The 25059-nt window shown below is 55.1% G+C and overlaps 3 protein-coding genes across 8 annotated transcripts in view; 2 read left to right on the forward strand and 1 right to left on the reverse strand.

Moving 5' to 3' along the window:
* The window catches only part of TRPM2 (transient receptor potential cation channel subfamily M member 2), a 46752-nt gene extending 43793 nt beyond the window's left edge, over nucleotides 1-2959 (forward strand). For all 5 annotated transcript variants that reach the window (XM_036445343.2, XM_036445341.2, XM_036445342.2 and 2 more), the window contains 3 exons: nucleotides 99-200; nucleotides 1975-2091; nucleotides 2762-2959. In XM_036445343.2, the coding sequence (XP_036301236.1) occupies nucleotides 99-200; nucleotides 1975-2091; nucleotides 2762-2887 (345 nt within the window). In that variant the 3' untranslated portion in view covers nucleotides 2888-2959. The remainder of the gene's footprint in view (nucleotides 1-98; nucleotides 201-1974; nucleotides 2092-2761) is intronic.
* Nucleotides 2960-12265: 9306 nt separating this feature from the next.
* LRRC3 (leucine rich repeat containing 3) lies at nucleotides 12266-15280 on the forward strand. 2 transcript variants are annotated; one of them, XM_036445372.2, is made up of 2 exons: nucleotides 12266-12413; nucleotides 13277-15280. In XM_036445372.2, the coding sequence occupies exon 2, from the start codon at nucleotides 13421-13423 to the stop codon at nucleotides 14192-14194; it is 774 nt and encodes a 257-aa protein (XP_036301265.1). In that variant the 5' UTR covers nucleotides 12266-12413; nucleotides 13277-13420; the 3' UTR covers nucleotides 14195-15280. The 2 variants fall into 2 exon arrangements, with proteins under 2 accessions (XP_036301265.1, XP_036301267.1); XM_036445374.2 differs by having other exon boundaries at nucleotides 13306-15280.
* Nucleotides 15281-22499: 7219 nt separating this feature from the next.
* The window catches only part of TSPEAR (thrombospondin type laminin G domain and EAR repeats), a 121691-nt gene continuing 119131 nt past the window's right edge, over nucleotides 22500-25059 (reverse strand). The window contains exon 12 of the mRNA XM_036445353.2: nucleotides 22500-23093. Coding sequence (XP_036301246.1) covers nucleotides 22940-23093 — 154 coding nt within the window. The 3' untranslated portion in view covers nucleotides 22500-22939. The remainder of the gene's footprint in view (nucleotides 23094-25059) is intronic.

Below are 25059 nucleotides of genomic sequence, written 5' to 3' on the forward strand. Positions count from 1 at the left end.
CTCCGGGGGTCTGGCTGGCGGCCCATGCCGGGCGGGCGGCCAGCGGAGGTGGGTCCCCGGATGGCCTGTGGACGAGCCTTGCCTCCCTCTCTGCTCAGGGCTCCCGGGAACCCGGAGAGACGCTGCCCCAGAAGCTGAAGCAGGTCCTCCAGAGGGAGTTCTGGCCTTCCTTCGAGAGCCTGCTGCTGCAGGGCACCGAGGTAGGTGGCGCTCTGTGCCCCGGGCCCCGCGGCGCTGGCGGTGCGGCTGCAGGAGGAGCAGGGGAAAAGGGGACCTGCTCTGGCCCACGTCTCCCCTCTCCTGGAGGAAGGAGCTGGGACCAGGGGTCGTGGTGGTGGCTGGGGGCCTCCTCGCCTTCCCTCTCTGTCCCCATTTCTTCTCTAAGTCTATGGGGCCTGGCTGTTGTCGGCCTCTCCTTCCCACACTCACCCCGGCCCGGAGCGCAGCTGGCTCCCAGGGGGCCCTCAGCACCAGTGCCTCCCAGGACAAAAGGGCTGGGGGTGCTCACCAAGCCCCACCAAGAACGTGAGACTGAGTCCTCACACGTCAGGCCTATTTGCCTTATTGAATCCTTTTTTTAAAATTTTTATTTCTTAAATATATTTTTATTGGTTTCAGAGAGAAAGGGAGAGGGAGGGGGAGAGAGAGAGAGAAACATCAATGATGAGAGAGAATCATTGACCGGCTGCCTCCTTCATGCCTCCTGCTGGGGATGGAGCCTGCAACCCATGTGCCCTTGACCAGAATCGAACCTGGGACCCTTTAGTCCACAGGCTGACGCTCTAGCCACTGAGCCAAACCGGCTAGGGCTGAATCCTTTCTTAATTACAAAAGAAACATGTGTTTGCTACAGCATCCGAAATGCAGCCCGGTCACCTGTGAACATCAAAGCCGGCTACCCTCACACCCAGATGCCATGGGCCACAGACACCTGCTTGCTTCTCATGCCCCCGGTGGCACCTGGGCATGTGAGGGTAGAGGTGGCTTCGAGATTCACCGTGCGGGCTCTGTCTCCGGCTTTCTGTCTGCATGGGAGCGCACACACATACACACACTTCTTCAATAAGAACGGGCCTCGGGCCTCATTCTCTGTACCATGCTATTTTTCTTCCCTGGCGATGCTCATAGCTGTAGGTTTGTATTTGTAGGGCTTGTTTTTCACGACTGTATAATGTCTTGCAGATTTTATATATTTTGTGCCATGCTTTGCTTAAACAGTTCTCTAGGTGGCACCTAAGTTGTCTCGGGTCCTGTTTCTATGCATGTCAGGCGGGCTCTGACCTGCCCCCAGCCGGTCCTTATGGTTTGTCCCTGTCCCATGCTTTCCCCTCTGGGACCCTGCCATCTCCCGTTTCCTTACTGGGCAAAAATATTAGTTTATTTGTCCAGGTGGTATCCAAACAGCATAAAATGAGCCATTTTAAAGCGAACCGTTCTGTGGCATCTAGTACATTGACTACGCTGTGAGACCATCACCTCTAAATCAGAATATTTCCATCACCCCAAAAAGAGCCCCCGCACCCTACCAGCGGTCACTTTCTCCCCCCCACCCCCCGCCCCTGGCCACCCCAGGTGCGTTCTGTCTCTGCATTTGCCTGTTCAGGACATTAATGTTATGTGGAGCACACAGCATGTGGTCTCTGGTGTCCGGTTTACTGTGATATTTTCAAGGCCCACGGTCATTTTCAATCCCTCCGTGGACAGTCCAGTGGGTCCTGATGTCAGGCCAGAGGCCAGGAGGAACATGGGTGAGCCCGTGGGCCGCCTCAGGGTGCTGGTCAAGGCTGAAGGCTGGGGTGGCAGCCGCTGGACAGGCAGGAGGGAGCCAGGCCAGGGACCCGGGTGCCGTGCAGCGATGCTCGGAGCGTCCCAGGGCCGGCCGAGCTCGGGACAGGGAGGCCCTTGCTCTGGAGGAAGCCGTCAGGCTCGGGGTCGGTTGGGGGGGTCTGGCTCACCCTGTGCTGCCCCCGTCAGGTGTACAAAGGCTACGTGGACGACCCTCGGAACACGGACAACGCCTGGATCGAGACGGTGGCCGTCAGCGTCCACTTCCCAGACCAGAGCGACGTGGAGCTGAAGAGGCTGAACTCTGTATGGGGCTCAGGCCGCAGGCTCCCAGGAGGGGGGAGGGATGCGGGGCCTGTGGAGGGGGCTCCTGGGCCAGGGACAGAGCTGCTGGGGACCCTGAGATGCGGTCCTTCCGGAGCCCCCAGGCTTGCACCGGGGGAGGCCGGTTTGTACACCTTTAAGGGGATACTGTCCCCTGAATTTAGCTCAATCTGACACGTCCCCAATCCAGGGGACAAACCCAGGCTGTTATCTGCAGGATAAACCCTCCGAACGAGGTGCCTGCTCTGTCCTCGCCCACAGGCTTTCGGGCTCTGCAGGCCTTTTCCGAGTTGCGTCCGAAGTGGGTGTCTTTTTAAAAAAATATATATATATATTTTATTGATTTTTTACAGAGAGGAAGAGAGAGAGAGATAGAGAGTTAGAAACATCGATGAGAGAGAATCATCGATCAGCTGCCTCTTGCACACCCCCCGATGGGGATGTGCCCACAACCAAGGTACATGCCCTTGACCGGAATCGAACCCGGGACCTTTCAGTCCGACGCTCTATCCACTGAGCCACACCGGTTTCAGCCGAAGTGGGTGTCTTTGCTCTGGGCGATAACAGCCCAGCGGAGGCCCAGAGGTGGGGGTCAGGGCAGCGTTTGGGGTGCTGGCGGCAGCTCCGGGGTGAGGATGTCCTTTCCTTGCAGCACCTGTACGCCGGCGACCCCGGGATGTCCGTCCGATGGCAGGTCGTGGACAAGCGCATCTCGCTGTACGCCAACCACAAGGCCATCCTGCAGAAGGTGGCCGCACTGTTCGGGGCCTACTACTGAGCCCGGCTCCAGGGCCAGTCTGTCCCCAGCCCCTCGGAGACCAGGCTTCAGGGGCCACAGCCATGGACCTTGGGGAGGATGGGATTTGGGGACCTGCACCCCTCAGCCAACTGGAGTCTCGCACCGGCATCTCCTCAGGACTGTGGTGGCCACGGGGACCCCGCCAGTCATCGCTGCCTCTCCTGAGCCGCAGGCAGCCGGTTGAGGGGCTGGAGCCTCCTGACAACCTTGGCCTTGGGCCGGAGTCGAGTCTCCCTGGGAACGCTGTCATGAGCAGCAGGTCCTCCACCGGAGGCACATCGGCTCAAAGCCTGTGTCCCTGGAGCATTGGGGTTCCCACATGGCCGCCTCCTCAGCCCATGCGTCCAAGATGGCCTCCACCGGGGCCTGACTCGGACCCTCGCCTGGCCTGGAGCGGGCCCTGGAGGAACCCCAGTTTACAGCCTGGGCCAGGGTCAGGGCTGAGCAGAGGCAGGAGGCCTGTGAGGGCAGGCCTTCTCCAGAGACGCACAGAGTCCCTGCCTGTGGGGGTCCGGGACCCAGCTCTCCTGCACACGCGCTCCCTCTGTCCTCCCTGTGAGCCCAGGGAGCGTGGGTGGGATGGGGCACGCCGTTTAGTGTCAGCGAGCCACAGACCATCTGCGTCAGCCATCAGGAGCATCGGGAGCAGGAAGTTGTCAAACCCAACCTTAAGTCCGCTGCCCCAGGCCACCTGGCCATCCCCGGCCACCCGGCCTGCTCTCCGGTGCCTCCTGCTAATAAAGTGCCAGAGGGGCAGTGGTCAGGAGCTGTGTGTGGGCCACTGAAACCTCCACCAGCCCACGGCCACGCTTCCCGTGGCCCGAGGGCCTCTCCTGTGACGTCTCCCCGTGTTTGTGGGCTGTGTGAGTGTGTGTGTGTGTCTGATTGTGTATATTTGTGTATGTGTGTAGATGTGTGTTTGTGTCTCTGTGTTTGTGTGTGTACGTGTATAGATGTGGATGTATATGTGTGTCTGTGAATGTGTGTGTGTGTGTGAGTATATGTGTGTCTACATATATAGATGTGGATATGTGTTTGTATGACTATAGGTGTATATGTGAGCTCATGTGAGTGTATGTATGAGTGTATGTACATGTATAGATGTGTATGTGTGTATATGAATGTGTATGTGTGTATATGAGTGTGTGTAAGTAAATGTGTGAGTGTATATATATGTGTGTATATATGTGAGTGTATGTATGTGTGAGTGTATGCGTATACACGTGTGTTTGTGTATATGCGTGTGAGTATGTGTATATGTGTGTGGAAGAGTGTGTATATATCTTGAGAGTGTGTGAGGTATAAGTGTGTGTGAGTGTGTGTGTATGTGAGTGTGTGTGGATATATGTGCGTATACATGTATAGATGTGGATGTGTGTATGTATATATGTGTGTGAGCATGTGTGTGTGTGAGTGTATGTGTGAGAGTGTATTAGTGTGTGTGGGAGTGCATGTATATGAATGTATGAGTGTGTGTGAGTGTATGTGTGTATGTGAGTGTATGAGTGTATGTGTGAGAGTATATGAGTGTGTGTGAGTGTGTGTATGTGGTGAGTGTGAGTGTATGAGTGTGTGTGTGTGTGTGTATGTGTGTGAGTGTGAGTGTATGAGTATGTGTGAGTGTGTATGTGAGTATGTGCATATACATGTATAAATGTGTATATGTATATATGTGTGTGAGCGTATGTGTGTGTGAGCGTGTGTGTGTGTGAGTATATGAGTGTATGTGTGAGAGTGTATGAGTGTGTGTGGGAGTGTATGTATATGAGTGTATGAGTGTGTGTGAGTGTATGTGTGTGAGTGTATGAGTGTGTGAGTGTGTGTGTGTGAGTGTGAGTGTATGAGTGTGTGTGAGTGTATGTGTGTGAGTGAGTGTATGAGTGTGTGAGTGTGTGTGTGTGAGTGTATGAGTGTGTGAGTGTGTGTGTGAGTGTGAGTGTATGAGTGTGTGAGTGTATGTGTGTGAGTATGAGTGTGTGAGTGTGTGTGTGTGAGTGTATGAGTGTGTGTGAGTGTATGTGTGTGAGTATGAGTGTGTGAGTGTGTGTGTATGAGTGTGTGTGAGTGTATGTGTGTGAGTGAGTGTATGAGTGAGTGTGTGTGTGTGAGTATGAGTGTATAAGTGTGTGTGTGTGTGAGTGTGAGTGTGTGTGTGTGTGAGTGTATGAGTGTGTGTGAGTGTATGTGTGTGAGTATGAGTGTATGAGTGTGTGTGTGTGTGTGAGTGTGTGTGTGTGTGTGTGTGTGTGTGTGAGAGTGTGAGTGAGTGTGTGTGTGTGTGTGTGTGTGTGCAGGGAGAGCCAGCAGAGAAGACAGGCCTGGACACCCGGGAGCGGTACTGGAGGGGGTGAAGGCAGCCCTCTGCTCTGCAGGGAACAGCAGCCAGGACGGGGCAGTGGTTCTGAGGGGCCTGCGGGCGGCCGGGGCTGTGCCGGCAGGGAGACAGCTCGGGGCCTGTGCTCTTGGGAAGCCTGGGAGGGAACCATTGCCTGCTTATCTTGGGGTTTCCAGTCTGGATTTTCAAGAGCAGGCAGAGAACCAGGAATTCTGGGAGATCCAGGAATTCAGAGATCTAGGAATCCTCGAAATGTAGTGGGGGTCAGTGTGGCCAAAGCTGCAGGGGGCAACTTGGCCAAAGGCAGTCCCTCCACGAAGGCTCTGGGCCAGCAGGGTCCCTGGCCCCGGCTTTTTGCTTCTCAGACAAGTGGGCTCCCGGCCAGCTGCCCTTGTCCCGCCTCTGCCTGGGAGCTGGCTGGCCTCACGGTGCCCAGCAGGCCTGGGCTTCTGTCTGAGGGTCCCATGGGCAGGTGGGAACAGTGTGGAGGCTGGGCACCAGAGGGCTGAGCCAGGCACAGTGGAAGGGCAGGAGGGGGAGCAGTCAGCACACCCCTGGACACGCCATGGCCCAAGTGAGGGCCTCGCAGGCCACTGTTCGGTCTCTCCGTGGGGAGGGCAGGATCTGGGCTCCCGGATGTTTTGTTCATCTGCCTGATTCCATCCGGCCCTGGTGCTGCTCCGCGCTGGGCTCCTCACTCCTCCCGGAGAGAAGACTCAGACCTCATCCTGCAGAACAGCCTCCTGACAGGGAGGCAATTAACCAGCCGTAGCGCTGCACTCGCTCCCTAGGGCCACGAGGCCGGTTCCGGCGGATAAATAAGCCAGATAATCAGCCCGGAGCCCAATTACAGTAAGAAGGATGGCCTGGTGGGCAGAGCACGTGGCCAGGACGGCATCGGAAGGGTGCTGGCGTGTTTGGGAACACTGACTCATGGCCTGGAATGGACAGCGAGCGAGGCTCTCACGGGGCCTGCAGCCCGGGCCTGGCCGGCAGCCAGAGCCTCCGGTGGACCTCTGACATCATCACTGGTCAGGGAGGCCGAGAACCAAGGGCCGGAGACCGCTCGGCACAGCCTTCCTTGGGCACCTGGAACTGACCGGTCCGTCCACCTGTCCACGTGTACGTCATTCCCACGGGGGCTCCCTGGTGAGCGGCACGCCTGCTCCACACGTTAGGAGCACACGTTCGTCACTGCACACGTTGTGTGACCCGCTGATGGATTTTTTTATGTTAACAAGCAGCACCCAGATCCAGATACATAACACCTGCCCCAGGAGCCCCTCCATCCCCATCCCCCCACCCCCATTTCCAACCCTATCCCCACCCCCATCCCTATCCCCAATCCCCACCCCCATCCCTATCCCCAGCCCCCACCCCCATCCCTATCCCTAGTCCCTACCCCCATCCCTATCCCCAGCCCCCACCCCCATCCCTATCCCCAGCTCCCACCCCCATCCCTATCCCCAGCCCCCATCCCCATCCCTATCCCCAGCCCCCACCCCATCCCTATCCCCAGTCCCCACCCCCATCCCTATCCTCAACCCCCACTCCCATCCCTATCCCCAATCCCCACCCCCATCCCTATCCCCAATCCCATTCCGAGTTCCACCACCCCGGAGTGTGACCTGCTCTTGAACTTCCCATAAACAGAAACCCACAGTGTGAGCTCTGAGTGTCCGGCCCCTCCCACTCGCCCGCATCCATCCTGTACTTCTCTTGGTGGTCGCCATATACCTTGTTTACTTTAACTATTAAAAATGTTCCATCATTTGCCAGAAGATGACATACCAGCAGCTTCCTGGCTGACAGTATTTTACTCTCTCTGAAAGGCGGTTGGCTGTGGAAGGCAGAAATAATAATATCTGTGGGTCCCTGCACACGTGGACACATACCGTAGACCACAGCCCAGCCCCAAGGTGCACATGGGCTGCAGGGCGCTCACTGGCAGCGTGGTCCAGGGGGGCCTGGGGAGGGACTGGGATGCTGGACACTCTCCCCAAAAGCAGGAAACGGCACAGCGACCGTAACAGACAGGAGACTAAGGAGAGAAAATGGACTAAAAACACTCAATCCAGGGGAAGTCAGGAAAAGAGGACAAGGATCCAAGGGGCAGAGAGAGAGGCAGACAGACTGGAGTCCACCCGCCCCAATTATCCTTCACATGAGCTTTGAAGCAGTCAACGGGGAAGCACTACACCCGGAGTCTTAGCCAGTGTCCCTCATTTTTCCACGAACACTTGTCTATTCGAGGGCCCCAAGCCACATTTAGCTATTTCTCCTCCATCTTTTCCAATTCGTAACAGTGACTCAGGCCTTTCTTGTCTTTTACAACTGCTTCCTTCATTTTTGATGCGAACTGATCAGTCCCTCGATCGCTGTGTGTCTGGAGTGCTCTCAGATTGTGTGTCTGGAGTGTGTCTGGGGTGCGCTCAGATTGTGTGTCTGGGGCGCGCTCAGATTGTGTGTCTGGGGTGCGCTCAGATTGTGTGTCTGGAGTGTGTCTGGGGTGCGCTCAGATTGTGTGTCTGGAGTGTGTCTGGGGTGCGCTCAGATTGTGTGTCTGGGGTGTGTCTGGGGCGCGCTCAGACTGTGTGTCTGGGGTGTGTCTGGGGCGCGCTCAGATTGCAGATGGTGCATCTGGGGCAAGAACACCAGCGAAGCGATGAGGAGTCCGTCTCAGTCCATCGCACCAAGAGGCTACATGACGGCTGTCCGTCTTATTCCTGGTGATTTGACCTTGGTCACAGAGTAAGGTGGTTATTATTCTCACCTTCGTAGTTAACAAACACATTTTAAAAAAACACTTGAATGTCATGGAAATCCCAAAAGAAACTACGTTTAAGACACTCAGGTTAAAAGCACAGGATGGAAAAAGGCAGCCCATGTGAACCTAATGGAAAGACAGCTGGGGTGACTGTTAGTGTCAGAGTGGAGTTCAGGACAAAGAATCTGGGGATAAGAAAGGCCACTTTACCATGACAAGGTGACCATTTAATCAAGAGGACTTGATCTGAATATAGGCTTTCAAAATGCATAAATAAAGCAAAACAAAACAAAACAACCCCCTCCACACACACACAAAAAAACAGAAATGCAAGGAGAAACAGATAAATCTACAAAGTCAGAGACTGCAACACCCCATTCTAATTAATGGAGCAAGTGGGAAGAAAGTCAGTCATAATGTAGAACAGTTGACTATCATACCATCAGTAGACTTGACCTCATCAACATCCCACTGAGCAACACTAGAAGTCACATTTAAGTGAAGTCACGTTTAAGCAACACAGGACAATGATTAACACAGGCCATATTCTGGACCATAAAACCAGTCTCAACAAACGTAAAAGGGTCCAAAACACACAGAGTATGTTTTCTGACAGCAATAGGTTTAAGTTAATAAGTAAAAAACAGAAAAATCTCTGGAAAATACCCACATGTCTGAAAACAAAATAACACACTTCTAAATCCCTGGATCACAAAAGAAAAAAAATCAAAAGGCAAATTGGAAAACATTTTTAACCCAATAAATATGAAAATACAACATATCATCCTAGCTGGCTTGGCTCAGTGAATAGAGTGTTGGCCTTCAGACTGAAGGGTCCTGCGTTCAATTCCAGCCAAGGGCACATGCTCAGGTTTCGGGCTGGATCCCCAGTGGGGAGTGTGTAGGAGGCAGCCAATCAATGATTCTCTCTCATCATTGATGTTTCAATCTCTCTCCCTCTCCCTTCCTCTCTGAAATCAATAAAAACATATTTTTAAAAAAAGGAAATACAACATATCAAAATTTCAGGGGTACATCGAGGACTTTGAGGGAAATTTATAGCCTGTACCAAAGAAGAAGGCCTCAAATCAGTGACCTAGCTTCCACCTTAAGACCCAGAAAAAGAAGAGAAATTTAAACCAAATGTAAGCAAAAGAAAGCATACCGATCATAGTGTAAGTCAATTAAAAAAAAGGGAAAACAATAGAGCAACCAATAAAACAACTGGTTCTTTGGGAATATCCATAAAATTGACAAATTTCTCTCTTGATTGACAAGTAAAAGAAAAGAGCGAAGACATAAGTGACAAATATCAGGACTGAGAAAGGTAACATCACTTTACATAGAAAGATTAATAACAGACTATTATGAACAACTTTATGCTGATAAATTCAACAATTTAGATAAATGGACAATTCCTTAAGAAATACAAACTATCAACATTCAATCAAGTAAAAAATAACCTCAGAAATTCCATCTCTACTAAATAGTTTAACAACATATAGAATGATACTACACCATGTGAATTTGAGGTAGGCAAAGATTTCTTGTGATTTATCCCAACAACACAAGGTTGACATAACACTTGAAAATCAATCAGTATAATCCATAATATTAACAGAATAAAAAAAGATTTTCAATAAATGCAGAAAACATTTCACAAAGTCCAACAAGCATTTCTGATAGAAACTCTCAGCAAACTAGCAATAGTAGGACACTTCCTAACACGGACACAGATAACTACAAGAAACTTGCAGCCAACATTGTTTTTAATGATGAAAGACTGAATGCTCTTCCCCTGATATCAGCAACAAGGGGATCTCCTCTTGCTTCTGGTCAAAATTAAACTAGAGTCTCAAACCAGTGCAATTGGGCATGAAAAGGAATTTAAAACACATCCAAACAGGAGAGAAAGAAGTCATAATCTTTTTATTGACAGAAAAGATGATTGCATATATAGAAAATCCTGAAGTGTTTATTTAAAAGTTACTAGAATTAATAAACAAGTTTAGCAAAGTTAAGATTAGAGTACAAAATCCATTTTGTTTCTATACATTAGTAATTAAAAACCAGAAATGGAAACAAAAAATGCCATTAACAATAAATAATCAGAAATAAATCTGACAAAAGATGTGCAATATCTGTAACCAGAAACTATAAAACCCAGATGAAAGAAATAAAAGAAGCTCTAAATAAATGAAAGGATATACCATGTTCATGGATTGGAGACTCAATATTGTCAAGATGTTAATTCTCTCACATTGACTTATAGAGTCAATGCAACCCCCAACAAAATCCTACTAGGCTTTTTTAGTAGAAGCTGGGAGATGAAGAAATACATCTTGGATGACCAAAAATATTAAGAACGAACAAAGTTGCAAAATTTATACTTCCTGATTTCAAGAATTATTATTATATAAAGATCCAGCTATGAATACAGATTGGAACATTTGCATAAAAATAGGCAAATAGACCAAATGAACATGGAACATACAGAAATAGACTCATACAGATATGAATCACTGATTTTCAACAAAAGTACAAAAATAATTCAGTAGAAAAATAATTTTTCAACAAACAATCTGGAACACTGAATATACATATGCACACAAAAAGTAAACTTGGACTCATATTTCACATCATGTATCAAAATTAATTCAAGTTGGATATTAAAAACGAAGGCAAAACTTACACTATAAAAATCCTTGTGACTTTGAGTTAGGCGAAGGTTTCTTACATATGACACAAAAAGCACCATCCATATAAGAAAAATTGCTAAACTGGACTTCATAAAAAGTAAAACCTTCACTTTGAAAAGCTTTTAAGAGAATGAGAAGACAATCCATAGACTCACAGAAAATATTTACAAATCACTTATCTGATAAAGAACTTGTAGCCAGTGTATATAAAGAATTCGCAAAACTCAAAGAAAACAACCCATTTAAAGGTGTGTAAGAGATCTGAACAGAGCACTTCCCTAAAGAAGATACGTAGATGGCAAATAAACAGATGAAAAAAGCTCACCATGATTAGTCACAGGGGAAGTATAAATTCAAACCACAAGGAGATTCCACTACACGCCTAGTAGAGTGTCTAAAATTAAGAAGGTGGACATGTCAAGTGCTGGTGAGGGTGTGAGCACACACTGTGGGCAGGAATGTAAAGTAGTACAATCACCCCGTCTGTTTCTTTCAAATTAAACGTACAGCTACAGGTGACCCAGCCATTCCGCTCCTAGCTATTTCCCCAAGAGAAATGAGTATTTCTCCAAATATGGGTTGGACACAATGTTTGTATCACGTTATTTGTAACAGACAACAAATGGAAACAACCCCAATGTCCAGGAACAGGCAAACAGACACGCAAACTGGAACATTCATAGAATGAATGACTTAGTCAGCCCTAAAAGGAATAACTTGATAAACACATAATCATGCCGACTGAAGGAAAAAACTAGACCCCAAAAGCACAAACCTGTGATTCCATGTACATTAAATTTTAAGAAATGCAAACTTCATCTACAGCCACAGGCCCATCAGTGCTGGCCTGGGACCGGGCTCAGGAGGGGAGGGGGTACCAAGGGTGGGACTGGCGCATGGACTGAGTGCATTACGGTGATGGTTTCACGAGTATATACAAATGTCAGAACTTACCAAATTTAGATGTGTGGGAGTTGTATACCAACCACCCCACAATAAAGCTGCTTTTAAATGCGGCTGCTTTTAAATGCCGCGGCTTACCCATGTCCTATCCTTTCCCAGGCCCACTGCACGGTCCCTAACACACAGAGGGTGGGGGTGCAGTGAGAGTCCTGGGCAGGAGGGGATTCACGGGGGTGGAGACCCCCACCCCACGCCCCAGCTTCTGGGGCCGATGGACGCACCGCAAGCGGGTCTCACCCCAAGGGCTTCGCGCAGATCCGAGGTCTGCAGGCACCTTGCTTGCAGGTATCAGCGCCAAGAGCGATTCCCGCGCCCCCAACCCCACCTCGCTCAGCTGGGTGGACCGGGGAGGGGCGGGGCTCTGTGCGCTCATGGACCCGCCCACCCCTAGGCCCCGCCCACAGACCCCCCCACAGGCCAAGAGACACGCCCACTCAGAAGAGCCACCCAGCCCCGCCCCACGCTTTCCCACAGTCCACGCCCACGGCCCCGCCCCGTCTGTCCCGTTAGTCCCGCCCCCAGGCTCCGCCCTCCACTCAGGCTCCCGCGTCGTCCTGGCCCCGCCCCGCCCCGCCTCGCCGAGGCCCCGCCCCCAGACCCCGCCCGCGAAGTGCAGGCTGAGCCCCGGCAGCCCCGGTGCCGGCCTCGGGGTCCCCGCCGCGCCAGGGTGTGGCGCCGCCGGGCCGGGCTTCGGGCCACGGAGATCCTCGCGCGGAGCAGCCTCCGTTCGCGGCCGCGCAGGTAAAGCCCCCGCCCCTCCCGGGAGTGTGGACACCGCATCCCTGTCTATTCCCCGCCCGGGTTGGTTCCCAGGGTCCTGGGGGGTCCCGAGGGTCCCTGGGGATCCCGTGGGTGTCGGGGTCCCGGGGTCCCCGGGGTCCGGGCCCCTCCAGCCCAGGCCCCGCGCGGCCCCGCCACTCCACGCCCCAGCGCAGCGCGCGCCCAGGGCTTGGCTGCTCTCTTTTCTCCCTTTCCTTCCTTCCCAAGCATAACAGAAATGAAAGGCGCCCACCCCGGGGCAGGGGCCGGGGCCGGGTGGCTGCTCCGGCTAGGGCGGGCAGAGGAGAGCTTTATGTATTATGATGGTTTTTAAGGGTTGTCAAAATTAGCAAAGTGCTAAGCTTCTGCAGCAGCCTGGCCGGGAGTGGTGAGCCGCTGGTTCCTGGTGGTTGTAGGTTGGTTCCGGCTCTGCATTCAGTCTTCCCCATTCCCACCCTGAGGGGCAGGGAGGGGGTGGGCCCCGGACTGCCATCCCCCAGTGCTGTCCAGGCCCCTGGTTCCTGGATGTCTAGAGGGTGTGTCCAGCTTAGGTGGCAGGGTTGTCCCACCGTGCGGATGGGTGCTTCCCCCCCTTCCCCCAACCAGGGGTCAGTAGAGCCTGCTCTTGCTCTTTTGGAGGCAGTGGGAGTCCCCAGAAATAAGTTACAGACACCCCCCCTCCCCTCCACACATCCTCTTTCCTACACACACACACACACACACACACACACACACACACACACTGGTCAAAGACTTCCATTTGCCTGTGGTGTCTTCTCCAAGTCAAGGGGTGCCTGGGTGCCGGCTGAACCCCGTGGACAATGCCGATTGCTCCTCTGTTTTAGAACCGGAAGAAACCACGTATTCCTGGCAGGTGAGGACAGGAGTTTATGTCCGTATCGGAAGCAGCGCCCGGGGAAGTGGAGAAGGATGTAGGCCCATAGGCCCCGGCCAGAGGAGCGAGCCGTCTGCCCCCAGGTGCGGTCAGGATGGGCCCCGCGGGCAAGCAGAGCCTCTCGTCCGCGCCAGCCCCCATGGGAGGGTCTTGCCTCCTCCTCCTCTTCTGCCTCCGCCTGGGCACCTCCTGCCCGCAGAGCTGCCAGTGCCCCGATCGCGATGGTGCCGTGGCCGTCCACTGTAGCGCGAGCGGCCTGCAGGAGATCCCCAAGGACATCCCCGCCAACGCCGTGTTCCTGAAGCTCGACGCCAACAAGATCGCCCGCGTCCCCAACGGAGCCTTCCAGCACCTGAGCCAGCTGAGGGAGCTGGACCTGTCCCAGAACGCCATCGAGACCATCGGCCCCGCCGCCTTCTCGGGCCTGGCGGGTGGCCTGCGGCTGCTGGACCTGTCTCACAACCGCATCCGCAGGATCCCCAAGGACGCCCTGGGCAAGCTCAGCGCCAAGATCCGCCTGTCCCACAACCCCCTGCACTGCGAGTGTGACCTGCAGGAGGCCCTGTGGGAGCTGAAGCTGGACCCCGACTCGGTGGACGAGATCGCCTGCCACACCTCCGTGCAGGAGGAGTATGTGGGGAAGCCGCTGATCCAGGCCCTGGACTCCGGCGTCAGCTTCTGCAGCACCCACCACAAGACCACCGACGTGGCCATGCTGGTCACCATGTTCGGCTGGTTCGCCATGGTGATCACCTACGTCGTGTACTACGTGCGTCAGAACCAGGAGGATGCCAGGAGGCACCTGGAGTACCTCAAGTCCCTGCCCAGCACCCCCGTGTCCAAGGACCCCCTCAGCCCCGCATCCTAGTGCCCGCTGAGTGCCATCACCCTGTGGCAGGTGGTGACCGGCTCATGCTCCTGGCGTTCCCCCGGCCAGGTGGTAGTCACAGCTGCTTCTGTGCAGTGCACTCTGGCCGAACACTTCCTCCAGCTGCACCGAGTCACCGCAACGCCCCTCGAGCCAGGCAACACTCCCCTCGGACCCGCTGACGGAGGAGGAAACAGAAACTTAGAGGACGGACCGACTTGCCTGTGATGACACAGTCAGGAAACCATCCGGTCGGGACTCAAAACCAGGCTGCCTCCAAGATGCCCCTTCCACGCAAGCCTCTCCCGTGTGGCGCCCGTGGGCGTGAACGCAGCCAGAGAAGGAAGGGCTTGTGTCCATGACTACGAATAGCCCCGGTGACGTCTGGGGTGCAGGGTCACCTGTCGAAGGCACAGGTGACCCTGCACTGCGGGACGGACTCGCCTCTGCTCCCCTAGTGTCTCCTGAACACACGGGACCACAGAGTCTGCCCGGAGCCGAACAGGAGAGAGGCCAGGCTTTCTAGAGAGGGAAGGGAGGGGACAGCCGTGCTTATTCTCAGAATGGTTGTGAGAGTTAACACTTGGACCCAAATTTCAGTCCAGTGAGAGGGGGGAAAAAAATCCCAAACCTGAAACCAAAAACACCACCGAGAGGAACAGACAAGCTCGGCCCGCCCGAGTCCCACCGCCATCTGCCCGGCTGGTGGGAAGGCCGGTCACCGCTGGTCGCCGCCGTGCCTTGCTTTTCTACTCACCGACACCACAGCAGCTCCTTTCCGAGGACAGGACTAATGAGTGATGCTTCAAGGCCAACCAACGGGACACCTCCTTTTCTCCAACAAATCCCCCCCCCCTCTCTCCTTCTCTCCCTCTCTCCCTCTCTCCCTCTCTCCCTCTCCCTCCCTCCCTCTCTTTCTCTCCTCCCCCCTCTCTCTCCACCTTTGCTGCCAGGACTCTCAGAGCTCAGTGAGTGCTTGATTTTCTTATACCGCTACACGTCCCCGGTAGACGTGACCTTCACCTGTATGACTGATTCATCTTCCCATTTTTAGGTTACTGTCTTTTGATGAGTGTTTATATTTTACACTATTTTGAACAATTTTTTTTGGGGGGGGCGGTAAGCAAAAAGGGATAAATCGCTGTGAACTGAAGGTATGGAGGACAGAAGCCTCATCGAGCAGAAGCTTCGAAGCGATGAACGATGGCAGGTGCTGGGTGCTTGGAAAGTTCTGAGGGCAATGAATGTGGGGTCGAATTTACCCGCTGATCCGGGGACCCAGCCGTGCACCAGAGACCCAAAAGGCTCGTCCCAACACGGCTGTGACTTCTTGGTCACAGTGCATTACCGAGGGCCCTCCGAGAGGTTCCAGAGAGCCTCCCGCACCCTAAGGCGCTGTGCCTGTGTTCGTGGGAGCAGGGTGGGGGGTGCAGGGTAAAGAAAGGGGCCAGGCGGGCGAGGGAGGAAGGGCTGACTCGGCCATCAATGCCCACCTGCTGCCCCACAGGCCGCCAGCCCACAGTCCTGCCCACCTTCCCGGTGACAACTCAAACCAGGAAGTCTGTCCACGCGTGTGACAAAGGACCAGCAGGACATCGCCTCATTGGGCGATCTGGGTCCCCTTTCCCACCCATCCCATGTGCCCTGGTGGGGACAGGGCCCCACCTCACAAGGAGCTCACCTCCTGAGGGCCTCCCTGATGACTGTGACCCCTGGGTCAGGGGAAGAGAGCGCCTCGGACCCCAGGGCAGAGGGGAGTGTCAGGGTCCTGCCAAGGCCTCTCATGTCCTATGGGTGCCACTAGCCTCAGCACTTTGGGGGCCCTTCCTTGCTGCCAGGGACCCCATGTTCTCTTACCCCCCAAATCAGCCACCCCTGGATGCCACCACACGTGGCTCTTCCGGGGTGCATGGGAAGTAGGTGTGCTTTCCTCCTCCACCCTTTGCTGGCCCCCAGGCCGAGGCCACCTCCCCTTGGATGGACCCTGCGAGGGCGGGGAGGTGGACGAGGACCTAGAGCACTCAAGGGGTTCGAGAGCCGTCAGGGGCTGCCCACCTCCAGCCTTTTGGGGCTCCTCGCCCCTCGTAGAGTCTTCAGGGGAGGACACCTCCTCCAGGAAGACCCCCAGGACCTCAACTCCAAGACCCAGCTCCTTCCTGCTCACGGAGCCCCAGAACGGGTGCCTGCAAGCTGTTTCAGGGCACAGCCCTCCCCTCTTCTCTTTTCTCCTCCTCTTCTCTTTTCTCCTCCTTTCTCTCCCGCCAGGAACCCCCTAGGATGATGCCCTGCCTGCACCCCCACACTCTTTGCTGCCATATTGGGTATGGGCCCCTGGGTGACCCCTGGGCCCTTGGACTGATGCAGCCTTCCTCACTCCACCTCACCCCATTGGGTCCAGTGTTTGACCCCATCATACATCTGTAGAGGCCGGGGTCAGGCTGGCCCCGTCCAGGGGACCGGTGTTGACAATGGTAGTGACATGGCCAGAGGGGGGCCTTTGCCGGCCTATTTCAGTCAGAGGGCAGTGGGGTCAGATTGGCTCCCGGCTCTCTTTGCCATCTAGGTAATAGGCCCTTCATAGGGCCTGGGGGTCCAGGCCATACAACTTTGGGGTTCCTCATGGGGCAGAGGGGTGTAGTGAGCAGAGGCTGGACACTCCTGGGCACCCGCATGGGCACTGGGCGCCGGCCCTGCCTGCTGACCGGCTCTCCTGATCACAGAAGCGTCTGCAGGAACTTTGATCCTGGACTGAGTGACCTGGGGGAGGCGGGGCTGCTGGCACAGGCCGTGGGAGGTGGGATGTTCTGGACCTGAGGCAGTTCCCGGCCATGGCAGCAGCTGGAGTGGGGCCGGGAGTCCTCCCACTGGAAGTTCCGTCTGAAGTCTGATCCCACCGTCCTCCCCAATAAACCTCCTTGTGCTTAAATCGGCTGGAGTGGATTCCGTTGTCTGCCCCTCCGTGGCCCCCATGTCCCCACCCAGACCTCTCCTGCAGACCTGCCTTCCCCGCAGAGCTGGCAGGGCAGCGGGGCCAGGCCTGCGAGCCCACGGCATGAGGGGCTGGGTCCCGGGGTGAGGCCAGGCGCACACCCTGTGGGACATAGCAGGGAGGTCCGTAGCCGCTCTCAGACCTCGGGGTGGCCCCGGGCCTGCCGGCCCCTGGGAAGGGGCAGCAGCCGTGAAGTCCCCGGACAGCACATCCAGGGCTGGGCTAACGCTCTCAGAGGCCTGGCCCGGTAGAGGACATTTCCAGGTTCAGTCCGAGGTGGTGAGGCCCGGAGGGGGAATGACGCGTCAGGAGGCGGTTTGTTTGGGGCAGAGCCGGCCTGGAATCCGTGCTCTGACGTCTGGGCCTGGAAGTTCTCACTCAGGAGACACGAGCCTTGGAGCATCATCGGCACAAGGAGGCGAGACCTCGGCTCAGCCTCAGACAGGGGAGGGGCCAGCGCGGGAGGCAGGGCCGCCGGATTCGCAGTCCAGTCTGGGATGCTGCATCGGAGCCCCCGGGGTTGCTGCATCTGTAACCATGGCAACAGCACTGGCAGGAAAGGGAGTGGACCTGGGCTGGCTCTCAGGTCCCGCTCCCAAGCACAGCTGACAATGCTGGCCTGCTTTCTGTGCAAAGGGAGGTGGAGAGAGCATCCCCAGTGACAGGCGCTGGGCTGACCTTCCTGCCAGCTCAGCTGCTCTTGGGGAGGCGGGGGCGGGGGGGGGGGGCCCGGGCCCACAGAGGCAGCGGAGGAGAAACCAGGAACCACTGGAAAGATGGCTCCGGAGGCCATGCTAACGACTGGCTCTGACGACTGGGGAAACTGAGGCACCGGCAGGTGAGATGACTTGTCCAAGGTCCCCAGAAGCTGGTGAATGCTGAGCTGGGGTGTACCGAGCAGCCGTGGACAGCAGACAGACGCCAGCAGCCAGGCTGGAAGGCGGAGCCACTGAGATGTAGAGAGAACCCCGAAGGGAGACCAGCGCAGTGATTTTATTGACGGATGTGGTGACTCTTCACCCCGTTTGTACTGTGGCAGGCGAACCCCCAGGCCTGTCAGGAGACAGTCATCAGCCACTGAAGTCTCTTGTCATATGAAGTCACACCCACTCCCGCCTCCCAGCCAGCCCAGGGTAGGGGAACCAATGAGAACGCTTGCTCAGCCCTGCCGCCCTCCTCCCTCCACCCCTGCCCACCGCACACACTCAGACCTCCGAAGGTCAGTGACAAGGGCCGGGCGGTGGCTCTGAGCAGCGGTCGCCTCTGCACTGGACTTCCGCGAGGGGGCCGCGTGCAGATGGGCAGCCAGGCCAGGCCCTCCAGCACAGTTCTTAGGGGCTGCCCTGCCTGGCCCCCTAGGGCACCCTCCCCATCCACCGGGTGGGCTGGAGGTGCCCTCCTTGGACTGGCACCTGCTGTCCTGCTCCCAAGAGCCCTCGGCACCTGCGCTGTCTCTGGCTCAGCTACCACCCTCTCTGCGCCCACTTTTGGGCGCCAGGGCTGGGTCCTGCCGTCTCTCTGAGGGATTTCTCGGAATTAGTGGTGTTGACCAGCGGGTCGCCCTGCGGGGGGTCAGCGGGACCCCGCGCGCCCCCCCCCCGCCCCGGTACTTTGTGGTCCCTTCATAGTCCCTGCGGAAGTCACTGGACCAAGGGTTCAGAGTGGTCACCAAGCCTCCCGTCCTTGCCCTGAGCTGCGACGTCGTCTTCAGAAACCAGTGCATTGGTCTGGACATCACAACAATGAGGCCACAAGATTGCGGTTTTCCCTGAGGCATTCTTGTCGCAAACCAAGAGAAAGCGCCTGGCTCCATTTTAACCGGCGGAGCAGCCCCCGGGCTGGACCCAGGCAGGTCCTGGTCACCGCGGCTGCCGGCCCAAGGTGCCTACTTTTGTGACACTCAGGGGCCTTGACGTCAGAACTTGAGTCTGTTTTCATCGCTGGGATGTCCTCTGTTGGGAAGGTTTGCTCATGGCCTCTGCTCTTGGTTCCCGGGTTTGTTAGAGCTGCTCAGACCGAGGACTGACGGAATGAACCAAGCCCCGGCGTGCCGATAGCATCACCCATCTGTGCTGGCGCCTCTCCTCCACTTGCTTACGTTTTGACGTATGTGCTCAACAGATGTGCAATCATCTCTCCGTCATTTCCATCTTCCCTTCCACTTTCCTCCATTGTCTTACCTGTAGTAAGGTGAAACATTTCCTCCAGATAGGGGGGAAATCCATTCTAGAGCCTTTTGCTTTCCAGTATCTGTAACTTAAACTTTACCAGGTCATGCCAACAACCAGGTTGACTTGTTTAATTTTAATATAGTTTAATACCTGGAGGCCAAGCTTTCCCCCATTTTTTTTCAAAGTTTTAAAATTTTATTTTATTCTGCCTGTTAATTCTTTGAAATGCTCCATAGATCTCTTCTTTAATTAACAAGGCAAGCTTTGGGTCCTGCTGGTTTGGCTCAGTGGATAGAGCATAGGTCTGTAGACTGAAGGGTTTGTTTCCTGGCAAGGGCATATGCCTGGGTTGCAGGCTCAGTCCCCAGTAGGGGGCATGCAGGAGGCAACTGATCAATGATTCCCTCTCACCATGCATGTTTCTATCTCTCTCTCTCTCCCTCACCCTTCCTCTCTGAAATAAATAAAAAAACACACACATTTTTTAAAAAGGGCAAGCTGAGAACAACCAAAGTACTTGTATGAATGCATATAAGCATAACCAATGGACATAAGACACTGGGGGGTGAGGGCATATGTATGGGAGCGGGGCAAGGGGAAGATATGTACACATGTAATACCTTAATAAAAAAAATGGGGAAAAAAGAGAAAAAAAAGATTTACTACAGGATGTTCAGCATCCAACTACTTATAGTATCAAATAAATCCTCTCTAATAAAAGAAAAAAAGGGCAAGCTTTGGGATTTTTAAAATATATATTTTTTTTATTGATTTTTAACAGAGAGAAAGGGAGAGAGATAGACAGATAGAAACGTCCATGAGAAAGAAACATTGACCAGCTGCCTCTTGCACACCCCCTGCCAGGGATGTGCCAGCAAACAAGGTACATGCCCTTGACCGGAATCGAACCTGGGACTTTTCAGTCCACAGGCCGACGCTCTATCCACTGAGCCAAACCGGCTTTGGCAAGTTTTGAGATTTTGACTGGCATTGTATGTGTGTGCATGCGTGGGATATGTGTGCATAGGTGGGATGTGCGTGCATGTGTGTGTGTGTGTGTGTGTGTGTGTGTGTGTGTGTGGTGGAGGGCAGGGGATGGGTGTTGGCAAAGTTAACGGGCGCTACAGGAAAAGTCCAGCAGCCCTGACACCAGGCGTGATGGCCACGGGGAAACAAGACAAGCTTGTCAGCAGCCCTCCGCTTCCCAGCCTGGCAGACGGTGAGACAGAAACGCCCGGTCCTGGCAGGACCAGCGGAGCAGGGGCCACTTTGCACATCTGGCCGTCCTGGGCCTTGTCCGGGGTTCAGGAGGAGCCCTGGAAGTCAGGAGCAGATGCAAAAATTGCTGTGGAAAATATTCCTCCAGAAATCACGGCCTTGAAGAAGCAACTCCAAATAAAAATGCAATTTGTGCTGAGATGTTATTAAAGGGCTTGTTCTTTATCACAGGGAAGACTGTTGAGAAGGACCCCCGTGGGTTTACACAGGTGCCCAACTCAGCGGAGTGGGGGCGATGGTGCAGGAAACACAACACGCGTGTCAGAAAGACAAGCACGTAGTACGTCAAACCACACGCAAATTCACATGCAACTGCAGGCTGCCCCGCGAACCATGTATCCGCCGGACAAAACCCAGCACGCCTGACTTGAAAAGATGTAAATATTTCAATGTTCCCTGCATGCCCCTTCTCCTGTTTGCATTCACAATTTAAACAAGACCTGATTTGTGGGTTTTGTTTCCAGCCAGTGGGAGAGATTGAAGATTGTGCCGAGGTGAGGTGGCGCTGAGGAGTCCTCGGCAGGGACGTGGGGGCTCCCCGTGTGTCTGCCTCCCTCCTCTCTGGGTGCCAGTCCTCCCACCCCCCACCCTGGCCCCGTGGTGAGCCAGACCCTGCAGTGGCACCCTCAGGGCAGAGAGAAAACTGGGTGGCTGGGTTACCCCAGGGAGAGAGAAGCTGTGAAGGGGGGGTGCTTGGAGGTCATGGGCAGTGCCCAATTTGCCCCTCCCACAGGGGTAAACTGAGGCTCGGGGATTGGGAAGTGAGAGGTGGGAGGGACTAAACACCCTGGGCCCCTGGCTGCCCAGGGCAGGGATACTGCCAGGCCGAAGGGACAGTGACAGCAGAGATGTGGGGTCCAACAGGGACACGGGGGCGGCTGCTGTGAGGCCTGATTTGGTGTGAAGGGCATATGTTCTTTCTCCAAAATAATGAATAATGAGTGTGTTGGAGGTGGGAGTGGGATACCCAAGGGTGCAGGAGCTTGAGACCTCTCTCTCACAGGTCCGCTGGCCTGGCCCAGACCTCTCCCCGCCCCCCACCCCTGCCCTTTGCTGTTCTCCTTGGGGAGGGGACATCCTTGTCTGGGGCCAGCCCCACCCTCCCCAAGGCGTGAAGGAGGCTCAGCCTGTAGAAATCACAAGGGCCCTGCTCAGGGTCTGGAAACCCCAGGTCTGATGGACGGAGGAGGAGCAGGCTCAGGCGGGCCTCCTCCCTGGCCGGTGGGGCACCCGCCCTGTCCTCCTGGGGAACTGGCCACGGCGAGCCAGGGTTCCAGGGCCAGAGCCGCCGCTGTGCCCCGGCTGTGTGATCTTGGGCAAAAATCACTGAGAGTTTTAAGGAGGAAACAGCAGAGCGTGGGGCCTTCCTGCGGCTCAGCTCCGGCTCCCACATCCCCCCTGCGGAGTCACCTCCCTGGGCAGGCGGCACGGACAGCGGGACAGGCCTGGCCTTGCGCCCCCGGGGGTCTCCTGGCTCCACATGGACCGTGGGGGCCTCTCCAGCAAAGCTCTGGCACGGAGCACCCCAATCCACCCCGAGGCCCCTCCGCCCCCTCCAGGCTCCCAGGGTGTATGTCACCCCAGCAGCACCCAGGGAGGCAGCCCCCCGCCCCCCCCGGTGGAGGGTCCAGGTGTTCAGGTGGAGCTGGGGGAACACTGGCCCCGAGGAGGCAGCCCAGGCCATCCTGCACGCACAGCCGCCGTGAGGGTGGACGGAGGCCTGAGGAAGCGGTCTGTGTAGGTGAGGTGCCCTCCGGCCACGCTGGTGACCGGGCACCCGAGGGCGCGTCCGCTGTGGAGGCAGCGCGAGGCCCAGGCTGTGTTCACGGCGAGCCCAGGCCCCCCAGACACACGCAGAGGCGGCTGCTCTGTGCAGAGAGTCATAAATATATTTCAGCGTGGACAACGTACAATAAATAGCTGTAGGAACGTGGAGGGCGGCATCCCGCCTGTTCCCTGTCTCCCGGGCTCGACGGCCAGGCCAGCAGGGCCAGGCCCCGAGATGACGCCCCGGGGAAGTGACCGGGCCTCTGCATGTGAGGTAAACGGCTGTACGAGCTTTCCTGCAAAGTGACTTCCCTGCAGGCACCCCGGGGCGCAGGGCAGCCTGGTGTCCGGAGAACGCCCAGGAGCCGTCCACGATTCTGTCCGCGGCCGGAGAGGGCACAGACGTCTCCTGTCCAGGAGGGCCAGGCCCGCGAGGCAGCGGCTCTGGAAGCGAGGTGCATCCCCCCCAGAGGTCCCAGGGCTCCTCAGTGGGGTCCCCGGGTGCCGGGAGGTGGGTCCTGTGCCCGGGGGCCATGCCCGTCACCCTGTCCTGAGCTTCAGCACCCGGGAGAGGGGCTCCTTGCCGCTGGAGTAGACGAGGTAGGAGCCGGCCGTGGTGCGGAAGGTCTCCCAGTCCCGGCAGCCGAAGGTGGGGAGGCTGTGCACAGCCACGAAGCCTTCGTACCCCTGCCACCTGCGGGAGACACACGTCAGCGCGGGCGGGCAGGCGGCCTGTGCCAGGCGGCTCGCAGGGCGGGAGAGGCTGCCCGCACGTCCCGGCCGGGCACTCCCCGGGCTCCTGTCCCCCAGCCTCTGCGGGCGGCACCGCTGCCCGGTTATAGGCTCAGAGAGAGCTAGACTCGGAGCCTGCAAAAAGGGAAACTGAAGCCTGGAAGAAGGAACCTGCCCTGCCCACCAGCCTGCAGCTCCTCATATCCACCCAGACATTGGTCCCAGCCCAGTGTGCCCTTGGGGCCTCTGCCACCGGGCGGGGTGGGAGAGGGGGGATGGGGACTAAGAGGGGGGCAGTGGCGGAGAAGGGTCCTGGCAGTTTCGATGAGTAACTGCAGGGGTTAAGCCCACCCCGTCCCCTCTCCTGGGGTCACAGTTGACATGGAGGCGCCTGCCCTCAGACACACACCTGTCACTCCACGAGTGTGGCGCCCCCGCTTTTCGGTGAAGGAATCGCGCTCCCGGCACACGGCTCCGCCCCTCCCCGCCCCCCAGGTTTGGATCCTGAACCGGCCGCTGCCTGCGGCTCATGCAGTCAGCGGTGTCTGGGTTTTGCCTTCCAAGGGGATTTACCAACAGGAGGTTCCAACTTTTGTAGGGTGGCGCTCTCACAGCGGGGGGCCGGGCCCAAAGGCATGAGTCGCTTTAATGCTGTTGTTTTTCCAGACTACTTTCCAGAAAGTGGTGACCCCTGTCCTGGGGGGGAACGGGCCAGGGTTCCATCCCCTGCCCCCCCACCTCCACGCACCACTCCCAGAAGAACGAAGGGAAGAGAATGTGTCACCCTCCTGCTTCAAACTTTCGGCTGAAACCAGTTTGGCTCAGTGGTAGAGCGTCGGTCTGTGGACTGAAAGGTCCCGGGTTCGATTCCGGTCAAGGGCATGTACCTTGGTTGCGGGCACATCCCCAGTACGGGGTATGCAAGAGGCAGCTGATCGATGATTCTCTCTCATCGATGTTTCTAACTCTCTATCCCTCTCTCTTCCTCTCTGTAAAAATCAATAAAATATATTTTTTTAAAAAGAATAACAACTTTTAATGTTTATTCACGTCTTCCATTGTTTTCTCCTGAAAATTCCTGCTCATCTATTTTGTCCATTGTTCTGAATTTAAAAAAACATTTTATTACTTTGTAGGGGTTCCTTTTCTGTTGTAAGTGTGGTAAAGTTTGCCTTTTGATTTTGAATAGGATGTCTTTCTCCATTTAAAACTTTTAAAGGTGTGTAGTCAGCCAGGGGACCTATTTCCAGCCTTGTCTAAGGAGATTTCCATGTCTCCTTGTCTAACTTTGTGGTTATAACAAAATCACCTTAGCTTTTTCCTAATATTTCTATAGTCTAATTTTTTACATTTAGATGCCTAATCTTCATAAAACTTATTTTTTTCTGAATAATCTGAAGCATGAATAGAGGTTTATTTTCTTCCAGATGGACAGAAAATGATCTACAAACCATTTTACTATGTAATGCGTGCTTTTTGCATTGAGTTGAAACACATTTATCACATTAAGTGGCCATAATTTTTGGCTTTCTTGTGTTGTGTATTACACCCCCCTACAGATGTGTTTCTGCAAAAACCACACTGCTTCCCTTGCACACTGTCAGAGCCTCCTTCACCATTTTTATTCTTATCCCATTTTTCTTGGCCATGTTTGAAAATTTAGTCTTAATAAATTTAATTAATTTTAAAATCATGCTGTCATGTTGAACACTCTTCAGCGAATACATATATAATTAGAAAGCCTAAAGAAAGTTGATGTTTCTAGTAAAACACGAGTGACCAAATTGTCTCAAGAGGAGACGGAAGGCCTGATGACACCAGTGACCCCAGGGACACTGGAAAAGGGCCTGGGCCCAGGTGGCTTTAGAATGGGGTACAACCTAATCCTAAAGAAAATAGCGAAATCCGCCGAAACCGGTTTGGCTCAA

Source organism: Pipistrellus kuhlii, unplaced genomic scaffold, assembly GCF_014108245.1.
Source record: "Pipistrellus kuhlii isolate mPipKuh1 unplaced genomic scaffold, mPipKuh1.p scaffold_m20_p_2, whole genome shotgun sequence".
NCBI lineage: Eukaryota > Metazoa > Chordata > Mammalia > Chiroptera > Vespertilionidae > Pipistrellus > Pipistrellus kuhlii.